This window comes from Corvus brachyrhynchos, unplaced genomic scaffold (assembly GCF_000691975.1).
Source record: "Corvus brachyrhynchos isolate BGI_N302 unplaced genomic scaffold, ASM69197v1 scaffold21, whole genome shotgun sequence".
NCBI classification, from domain to species: Eukaryota; Metazoa; Chordata; class Aves; order Passeriformes; family Corvidae; genus Corvus; species Corvus brachyrhynchos.
This window is the reverse complement of record NW_008236924.1, coordinates 7,521,241-7,531,818: the sequence shown is the minus strand read 5'-3', so window position 1 is coordinate 7,531,818 and position 10,578 is coordinate 7,521,241. Positions and strand designations below refer to the sequence as shown.

The 10,578-nt window shown below is 46.2% G+C and overlaps 1 protein-coding gene across 1 annotated transcript in view; it reads right to left on the bottom strand.

Annotated features, from left to right (window-relative positions):
- Window positions 1-10,578, bottom strand: part of STK32A (serine/threonine kinase 32A) — a 24,075-nt gene that overhangs the window by 11,445 nt on the left and 2,052 nt on the right. Inside the window, exons 2-5 of the mRNA XM_017728260.1 lie at window positions 6,467-6,522; window positions 5,316-5,467; window positions 4,322-4,495; window positions 1,712-1,749 (exon numbers count right to left, since the gene is read on the bottom strand). Of these exons, the coding sequence (XP_017583749.1) occupies window positions 1,712-1,749; window positions 4,322-4,495; window positions 5,316-5,467; window positions 6,467-6,522 (420 nt within the window). The remainder of the gene's footprint in view (window positions 1-1,711; window positions 1,750-4,321; window positions 4,496-5,315; window positions 5,468-6,466; window positions 6,523-10,578) is intronic.

Below are 10,578 nucleotides of genomic sequence, written 5' to 3'. Positions count from 1 at the left end.
AAGGAAAAAAGATACTGAAAACCAACCATGATCTATTAGGCTAAATATAGATAAACATGCAGCTACAATAGCAGCTGCCTTGGGGACAAGAAAAAAACGAACTCTGTGTGTGTCCAAAGCTTTCTGTATGCCTTGGAAGACAAACCTTTGCGGCCTTGGATGAAGAAAAGGAATACTACAAGTCACAGACAAAAGGACATTGGACTCAAGGGTATGTCCCCAGAAAAAACACTCTGAAACCTCTGCAATAGAGAGTTAAAAAATCACAGTGAACAGAGAATAGACTCAAAACTCATCCTGAATTGTAGTGTCATTAAAGAAGTTAGTAGGTGGTGTCTTTTGGGCTGAATGCAGCTGCAGACATATACAGAGCCTTTTCCTATTTTTTTTTCCCCTCTTCAAGGAATGCTGACCTACATTCCCACAGCCATGGTGATCCCTCAGGAAGCTGTGTGTCATCCCAGTCTGAGGGGCACAGAGGTTCTGGGAGAATGGTGATGGGTCACCAAAGCATCGAACTGACCGAAGGCAGTCCCACAAAAGACGGGCAGCCTGGAGCCCCAGCAGTACCAGGAGTCTGGCTGGAGGAGCAGGTCCCCAACACATCAGGGAGGACAGAACTTTCCACAGTCTGTGTATGGGGCAACAGCCAGAGAAGGACTGAGCGAGGCAGGACAGGGGCTCCAGCACCTGGAGGCAAAGCCACTTTGCTGCCAGCTCCTAAATAAATAATCAACCAGTGCTCTGAAATTAGAGGTCGTATGTAAACAGATCGAGCCTGGGCTTGATGCTGCCAGGCAACCCTGGTCACACACACCCGGTCACAGAGCCAGGCAATGCCTCCCTTGGGAGCTGCGGCATCTCTGCTACAGCCTCTGAAGTGATAACAAATTCAGGTATGCCTCTTCCCTGCACTGACTTTTTCTCTTCAAGCACCTTGCTGTAGCTGCTAATGAAAATTTCTCACAATAAGCCAGTTACTTGGATTTTTTAAAAAATATGAGCTAACAAAATGTTTCTCTAATGAATTACAAACCAATAAATACCAGACAACTCTTCACTGCGAGATCTTTGCCAGGAAAAAAATGTGACTGAAGGGCCATGCAAGGATATAGTCAGGAGTTTTGCCCAAGAAAAACTACAGAAAAACTGATAGCAACATTTATAACATACCCAGCCCCAAAATCCTCTTCAGAGCTCCCTCCCCATGCCAAATGCTCAAGGAAAAAGAAAATACATGAATGAGGATTAATTCTGTTTGTGAGCACACACTGCACAAACCCTGAAGTGACACAAGCATTGCCCTTCAAATGAGGCATTTTGAGTAAGTTTTAAACAAGACCCAAGAAAATGTTAAAATCAGGTGTGCTGGGCAACAGACCCCAAGCAGCGCCAAACATATGGTCCCTGCCAGTGCCTTGTGGGGACACCATCAAGTCAGTCAGCCAAAAGAGGTGTTGGTTAAAACACCAAGGCAACCCCAAAGCATCACAGGTTGCCCAGTGCCCTGAAGGTACAAGACACTGCTGCTCAAAAAGCAAGAGACAGCGAGTGGAGCACAAAAGGATGGGATGGTCCTGCTCCCTGTTAGGCTGAGGGAGAGAGAGCAACCCCAAATGATGGCACCAGCAAGCACGGAGACTACAGCTTGGGTCTCCTATCTCTGACTGCTTTTATACTTATGCATGACCACAAAGCACTTGGCACTTACCGTGCTCATCCAGTAAAATGTTGTCGGGCTTGATATCTCTGAGAAGAAAAGCAGAGGAAAGACAGCCATTAGCCTAGAGAAGTGAGAGGAAACACGGCTGCAGGCACCTCAGGAAAGCCCAGGCTCTGGGACCCTGGCAGAGACACTGTGCCCTCAGAGCCTCGGGGCTTCTCAGCTCTGATGTTCCTGTTTGATTTAGGTGTAAGAGAATGACTAATCAAACGGCATCAGCAGCAGTGGGTACCCTTCGAAAGCTGCAGGGGTTGGGGTGAGCAGCACTCAGGTCTAAGTCCACCCATAGTTAAGTTAGAGTTTCTTTTAATTGTTTTCCTCCTGTTACTTTTCAATCTGTTTCGATACTGTATTGAGAAGGGTTCTCCATTCACTCAGTACACATTAAATTATTGTAACATCTCTGTTCTAGATACAAATGGGTTACCCACAGGTTTTATTCCTGAGTAAAAGAACCCCACAAAATATTACCTATAGCAATGCTGTAGGAAAACACTTTCACTGAAGGGAGAAAATGTACACCTGATACTCTGATACAGCTGTGTTCACCTGAGTGACTTTACAAACCATTACCTGGCTTTAATGAGCTCATTACACCAGTCCCCACTGAGCACCTGGCCAGCTGATGCCCCAGGGAGAAGGTCCCAGCCGAGAGGCAGGCAACAGGTGCAGTGACCCTGTGCCAGCTGGTGCTCCCCACCAGGCCCAGGAGTTCCAAGTGAAGAAATGAGCACATTTAGGATTTTATCTTTAAAAATTCAATCCTTAAGACACATTTGAGTTCTCCAAGCCACCTGGAATCAAAACCCCACAATATATCTACTTGTCATCTAATAGCTTACAGGTCTCTGGCATCTTGTCTCCCAAACTACTTCCAGTGGGTTATAAACATTTGTTACCTTCCTGGTGCCATCCCATCATACAGGTGAATATGGGGACAGGCATTGTTACCAGAGCACAAGGCAGTATCAGGTAAGTGGCTGATTTTCCCCCTAAGCACAGAGAAATGGTTTCAATTTTTTTTTTTTATTTTTTAATTTCTACCGTGGCTGTTTCTGATCGCCCTCAGTCTGGCATGCAGCCTCTGGAATTACACCAGCACAGTAAGATCATTCTCAGGATGCAAACAATGACCAGAGATAATTCTGGTTATTGTTCTTTTGTATACTTCTTTTTTATAAACTGGTTATATCATTTCCTAACCTAAAATATATTAATATTTCCCCTTCTTTTACATCCAGGTGGGAAATAAGTCCAGCCTGAGTTTGCTGTCTCTGAACAGTTTTGTTCAGCCAAACAAAGCCATTGCTTCCCTGTCTCCTGATGTTCTCAGTTACAGCTGTTTCAGTGTAATTGACTCAGCTGAATCACTTTATCAATCAAATACTATCCCACTGGGTTACAGTGTTAATTAAACAACTTGCATTACAGTGTTAATTAAATAACTTGCAATTTTTACAGCCTGCCATACATGTTTTGTTGTACTTGAGTTACCTTAAACACATGCAGCTGTGTGAAAAGCACAATGCAATCTCACCTGCAGTTTCTCCCACTCCTATTCACACTGGGGCAAAGATCCATGCATGTAAAGCACAAAACAAGCAGCATGAAAGAGGAGACTCCTGAGAATGTGGGAGCTGACCCCAGCGCCCAGCCCGGACTACAGCAGAGCAGAACTGCTCTAGGCTCTTGTGGCTGCAGGGACAGGCAAGGGGTCATTCTGCCCTCACAACCTGGACATGGCAGCTGGACACTGTGGACAGGAACAGGCATTCATCCTCACCAGTGTGTGCCTTACCCACTAACAAACAGGACCATTTTAATTTTACACTTTCCATGCTTAATTCTTATACTGCACAAGAATGCTCATGTGGAGTGGTATTTCTAAATGAAGTGACCTCCCTGCAATTACTGATGCTATAGTCCCTCCCTGTTCATCCTCCCTGACAGCAGCTAACTTGGCTAAACTCTTGGGCCCCCAAGGTTTGTGCTGTCCATGACACCAGCAGAAGAGCTGTGTGTCCATCCATCCAGAGGCAAACCCTGCTTCCCAGCCAGGGGAAACCTCTGCCTCCTCTGCTATTCTGCAAGTTTTCAAAGGTATGGGAAAAGCTCATGCATTTTTTCACTGGCCATGAGAAATTGTGGTAGCCAAAAAGAAACTCTCAGCACTTCTAGAAAGGGATTTACCTCATACACAAAAAAGCTGTGTTTGGGACCAGTCCTCTTATTTTGGTGCAATACAGACAGGGGGGGCAAAGAGAGACATCTTCAAGCATGAACACAGGAGTTCTGACTGCTGACACCTACCCTCCCTGGACCAGGATGGATATTAATGAGCTACAGCTAATTAAAACCTATCAGAGACAATTATTTGCAGGATCAGCGGACAATCAAATTTGCTATTTCCCAGCTACCCCAGAGGGAGAAGTCAGATGCTCTCTGCTGTATATGAAATACTTTTCTTGGGGAAGCCTTATGTTTCACATAAAAGCAAATATGTGGGAGAATATGTTGTTTATCACTTAAGTTTCTATTTGTCATTTCACATCAAAGAGGAACAAGCCTGCCCACAGCATAGCCTGTGGCCTGGCTGACCTGTGGATGATGTGCCTACTCTGCAGGTAGTCAAGGGCCAGCACCAGCTCACAGATGAAGAGTTTCACAGTTCCCTCTTGGAACCGCACATTTTGTTGGAGATGGTAGCGCAGGTCCCCTCCAAGCAGCAGGTCAACCACCATGAACATATCCTCTTCATCCTGAAATGAGTACCTAAAACAGCATACACATGGTTCAAGGACATTAGCACTGAAAAATGACAGGTAATAAAGGAACCTCTGGGAATACTTATCATTTCTTGGAATTTTTCACTTGAGAAATTACAATTTCATGACCTTTGCATGCTCCGTTTCCCACTATTGTCACACTTATGATGACATTAATTTAGTCTCAGATCCATAAGATCTGAGAACAGATTGCACGAACAACTCAAGATGGGCCTTCTGCCTTCTCCGAGCACCAATAGGAATTGACCACAGGAGCAATGCAGAGGAGCCTAGGACCAGCACAGCCCTGCCCAGACCCCCAGCACTGGAGGTCTCTCTGTCAGGCACTGGCTCGCATGGCAGCAGTCTGTCCATGAACCCATGTGCTCAATACAACAGGGGGGCAGCTGGTCTCTGCTGGTCCTCTGTACACGACCTCATTTGATGGACTGTGTCTCTCTGAAAGGGCCTGACAACCAGCTTTCCTCATGGATTTTTCTTTATCAACATCCTGATTGCTTGATGTGATGAGCAGCACTACAAGCCAGACTTTTAAATGCAGGTGCGGTTATGGTGATAGCCAATACCTGCCTGCAGGGACACTGCAAAGGAACACATGAACAAATTATCTTGTGCTGTCTGCAGGGGACAAGGGAGATAACTGCTTGTTTAACTAAACAGGATTCCCCTGAAACAAGAGCCCCAGTCAGTGGAACACGCCAGCTGCTTTCAAGACAGGCTTGAAGCATATGACGAAGGTCCGGTCTCGAAGGTGTCTGTAATTGACTGCACTGGCTCAACCAGTGAGCCAAGGAGCCATGTCTTACCATAAGTTAACCAAGAAAGGGTGTTCCAGGCCCTGCATAATTTGCAGCTCCTTGAAAACATTTCTCACTTCATTACGCTCCACACACTTCTGTTTGTTCATGTATTTCATGGCGTACATCTTCTTGGTGTCAGTCTTTTGCACCACACAGACCTAAGAGAGCAAATCGGGACAAATCAGAGATGATTTGTCAGCAAATTTGGGCAGGTAAAACCCAGTGACACGAGTGCTTTCCAGCAGCTCTGGCAGTGCCCACAATGCCAAGGTACAACTCCACCCACCGATGCTGCAACACTGGACACTGCCTGGGAATCTATTGGGTATTTCACCCAAAGAGAAATTTTTGGGGGAAGAAGAGAGGAAGGAATTTATCATCACAACATGGGAGACAGGGAATCACAGAGAAGTCAACATTTTATTTAATGCCACTCAGTAACCATCATGTCCATCCCTCCCACACTAGTTACTGTTGGGAAGAGCCCCCTCCACCACAGAACTACAGGTCAAACACTGGGACCAGCACCTGATCCTCACTTTCCTGAGAAGTGTCACTCACTTCACAGTTAATCTTGGGCTTTGTTTAAGGGGTACTGGGCTTAGAATTTTAACCTTTCTTATATGTCACCCAATCTAGAAAGAAACATGACTTCAAGGAAGGCCTCAGAACCTGTGAGAGCGCAGCACAAAACAGGCTTTGTTTACATAATAGCTCAGGAGTTTGGGAGGAACCTGATGCTTAATAACAAACACTGTGTCTCACAGAGAAACATTTAACACATTAAATAATGTGTTAAAAAAACTTGCCAGGATTTCATGTTGATTGTAGTTCTTTATCAAAAATGCATCATGATGTTCAGTGCTGATTTGTTGAGAAATAATAGAAAATGCTTTTTCAGAAATCTAATGAAATTCAGATCATTTGATTGATCAGTTTATCACTTTAATCTCATGTAATATGATTTGTGGCCACAGAATGGATAAGGAATTGGGCTCTGATTTCCTCCTGATGACCAGGAATTAAAGCTCAGGTCAAGGCTCACTGATAGTGCATGGGCTTTGGTTCTGTACTCTCATGTGAGCCTCCAACTCTTCCATTTCCACTCAGTTACATCTCCAGCTGTCCACACGGTGATTAGTTCCCAAAACACTCACTTTTCCAAAGCTGCCCTTCCCAATAGCTCGCAAAATCTCAAAATGGTCGAAGGTAACTGCAAGAAAGAGCAAACATTTCAATATTAAGTGGCTGAGCAGACATTTGATAATATTATGTTATTTCTACTTTTTCTCCGTATGAGCTGAGAAAAATGAGGGATGCTCTGGAAATGTTCTGTTCCTTTTGAAGATTTGGGTGTTCTTTAAACTTGGCGTTTAACAGGGGGGTTTTTTCTCTACAGTTCAGCCATGAAGGCAAGTTCCTTAGGTCAGACTCTGTCAATGGCAGATCAGGCAGGAAACCACCAAGTGAATGACTCTGCCCTCCTGCACTGTTAGAGATATTAGCCTCACCTTGCTCCTGCTGAGAACAAATTCAAGGCTGAGTCCATAAAACCCTTGTATCACATAAAGATACTGCCATTACCTTTTCAGGTATGATGGCACAGTCTAACCATAGCAAAGTTTGCAGTGACCAGCTACAGCACTCAGAAGGAATGCAAGCTTTTAGGCACAGATGCCCTTTCTCAAAGCTGGAACAGCTGTAAATATCAAAGTAAATAGAAACCGATGATGATTGAGAAATGGATGTTTACCAGTCAGACCATCTGGGAGAAGGGTGGTGAATACCTGCAGAATAAAAAGGGAGAGTGAAGATGCTTATCACCTGCAAGGAAAGAGGAGAGTGGTGCCCGCTTCGGGGAGAGGTCAGCTGCTGTAGCCCCGTGCCATGACACACAGCCACAGCTGTGGGGAGAGGGGCATCTCTGGTCCCTGGCACTGGGACCCCGCATGGAGCTCTGCAGAGCAGGGCAGACCACAGCATTAACAGCTGGGCAATAACATCTGGAACAGCTGCAAATCCAGAGGAGTTAAGCTAGCAGCCACATTTTGTATGTTCACACCCTTCATCCCTATTGTCCTTTACAGGAATGCTTTCATGAGCATGTTCACACCCTCTGCCTTCTTGTTGTTTAAGACTGAGCTGGGTGTAAGAAAGCTAAGTTGCATACTTTATTAAAGACTCTCAAACTAGGTGCAAGCACATTTGCACTTCTCTCTGGTTTAGCTTTCCTACTAGCCCCAGCTTTCACAGGGAACTAGTCCAGAGTCTTGCTCCCAAAGAACACTGAAATTCGTGGTGTCTGAATCAGGAACCAAACATGTACTCTTCATTCTGAATCCACACCTACAGATAAATCTCATTTCCCTGCCTGATAGCATATAAAGAAAAAGCCAAAGCTTTTGCCCTTCAGGGACAAAATTCACATACTCTGCCAGCTCAGACAAACTGTGTTTAAGAGATGCAAAGAAAGATAATACAATTGCCATAAAGAAGCAACTGGTGTATAATCATGAAACACTGTTTTGTAAGCAAGGGGTCATATTTCTAAACCAAGGTTTAAGGAACAATATTTAGGTAAAAAGACACGGTCCCTAACCAGCCACAAAAAACATCCTTAGCAATGACCAGTCAACGTCGCCGAAATCCCCAGGCTCATCTGTCAAGCCAAGTCAATGTTTTCAGGGCTCAGGCTCCCCCATCCCTGTTGCCCACCCCAGCACAGCACCACATGGTCTGTTACAACTCATCTTCCTTTTCTCACTATTTCCCCAATTTTCACTGTATTCTCTCCCTGCCTCTCTCCTCTGCTCTGCAGCCTCAGGAAAACAAGTACTGCCACACGACTGGGAACAACCATGCCAATCCCTCCATACCGGAGAGCAGGATGTGACACAGACCCAGGCAGAGGAACAATAACACAGCTGATGCTCTGCTTGGTCCAAGGGAGATTTAAATCCAGAACAGCTGCTGGTGGGCTGAGCAGGACAGCACCAAAGGCCCACAGAATGATGTGCATCCTTCTCAACCTACTACTGTCCTCGCCTGCTATTTCTGCTTTATCTTGCAGCAAACTTTCCCCCCAGCAGGGGGAAACATCTGGCTGCCATCCCCCCAGGACACTTCCTACACCCTTCTGCCCAGGACCAGCACAAACAAAATCTGGCTTTTTGTATGGTTTCATCTTGACTACACCAGGAATCAGATCACCTTGTAGCCTTGAACCTTCTGTCTGGTTATTACATTTTCTTTTCATTTCACTTGCTCATTATCCACAACTGTCTGCTCAGAGGAAATGCTGAGAGAAAAATAATCCTGTCACCCCACTTCAGCTGAAGGTAAACAGAACCCTTCAAGAAGTTCAAACAGAAATCATGGTGCCACAGAAAATAGTGAAATTATAGCAACAGCAATTTGGAAAAATATGCAAGAATTGTTAGGACTGGAAATGGAGCACCTACACCACTCGTGCTATTCCACCAACTGTCACAGGTCCCAAAGAGAAAGTCTCCCTGTGGCACAGCTGCAGAGATGGGACTGGTTCCCACCACCTGCAGCCTGGGGGAGGGACCTGCCCGTGCCAGGGAGCAGTGTGTTGTTTCCTACTGTACCCAGAAGCTCTTAATTAATTACAATTTTAATTGAAATCAGAATGAGCACAAGATTGTGACATCTAACGTGACATAGCCTCTGGTCACCGATTTGCAAGATAATGGAAAATTCCCTAGGGGACATCTCTGCTCCAGCTGGGTTCCTCTCCCCTCAGTATAGTAAAACATGACTAATTAGAGAAAAAATGTGCTACCACTTTTCAAATTTGTGCAGGGCCATGGAAACAGAACTACACTAGTCTGCATGCTGTGTCAGCATGCAAGGGTGGCCCTGAGCCCACTGAAACCTAACAAACTGACAGTGAACCACCTGACATGGTCGGGACAGGACCTTTCCTGGCATTGTGTTTCTCAGTCACAGAAGCTGATGCTGTATGAACACTGGACCCAGAGAGAGACCCAGCAGAGACCAGCCACTCCCAGGAAAATCCCACAGCCAGGGCACATCACCCTGAGGAAGGTGGTCAGGAACAGAGCTGCTCATTATCCCGAGCAAGCATAAGTGGTTGTTTATGAGAAATGCCAATACTGAGCATTTAAATGCACCAGGAATAAAATCTCCGGGAAAACCTCACAGCAAGGATTTCTTTTGCACTATAGAAACTGGGAAAAAATATGAAAAACAAAGAAAAACTGCAAGCAGTTGCATTAATAATTTGGAAACTGAAGTGGTTTAGCTGAGCAGCTGCAGACTGGCAGTGGCACCTCATGGCACATTGGGACACTGGTTGATGGGGTATCCAGCTCCTCATATATTTTATGTTTATTACTATGTATTTGTATTTATCTACATATGCATATTGCTGTACCTAGGTAGAAGCCCATATCGCAGTCAGCAAGCTGACTCATGCAATGGCAAATACATTTATGGAGCAATCTTTCACTGACTGTCTCTCTAATCTTGGCAGCACGGGGACTCTGGCCTCCAATACTGCTCCCAGCAGTACTTTTCCAACTCTCCTTTTCCAGACAACCGAGCCTGCAGGCTTGGCCTCCCAGTGCCTGCAGGCAGCCTTGCCCAGCTGGGCAGCCACCAGGAACACCCACAGGAGCATGCATCACTCCAGCCACCTTCACACCATACTTCCTACCAGTCCTCCCTACACTGAGACCTCCAGAACGAACCTCTCTGGCCTCCAGAGCAGCAGCATTTTGTCCCTGCCTTCGAGGTGCCTGGCAGTGTCCCAGGGACACCTCAACACCAAACCTCTGCTGACGATCCTGCTTTCAGAGCCAGCTGCTGGGAGGGGAGGCAAAAGGACCCCAACATCAGACTGCAGCTCTGTAGGGACCACGAGCACACTACTGCTGCTACTGCTGACCTCCACACACCTCTGCTGACCCGGGATGCCCAGGCACTTGCATGTTGGGGTCCCTCCCCTGCCGTGTAGCCCTGGGAGAGGGGCCCTGAGGGCACAGACACGGGGCTTCCCTGCCCCTGCTCAGCCTCGTTCCCATTGGTTGGTTTGTGTTCCCTGCGCGGGCAGAAGGACCCTTGGTCCCGTGACTGGAACAGTTCCTGGGCAGAGCTCCGGCCATGCGGCTGGAGAAATAAACATCTCTGAAACAGCTATCAAGAATCTGTCTGTTCATATATATTTCCTTTCCACGGGACTCCTGGTTTGATATATGCGTGTTGCAGGATCCCCACTGCAACA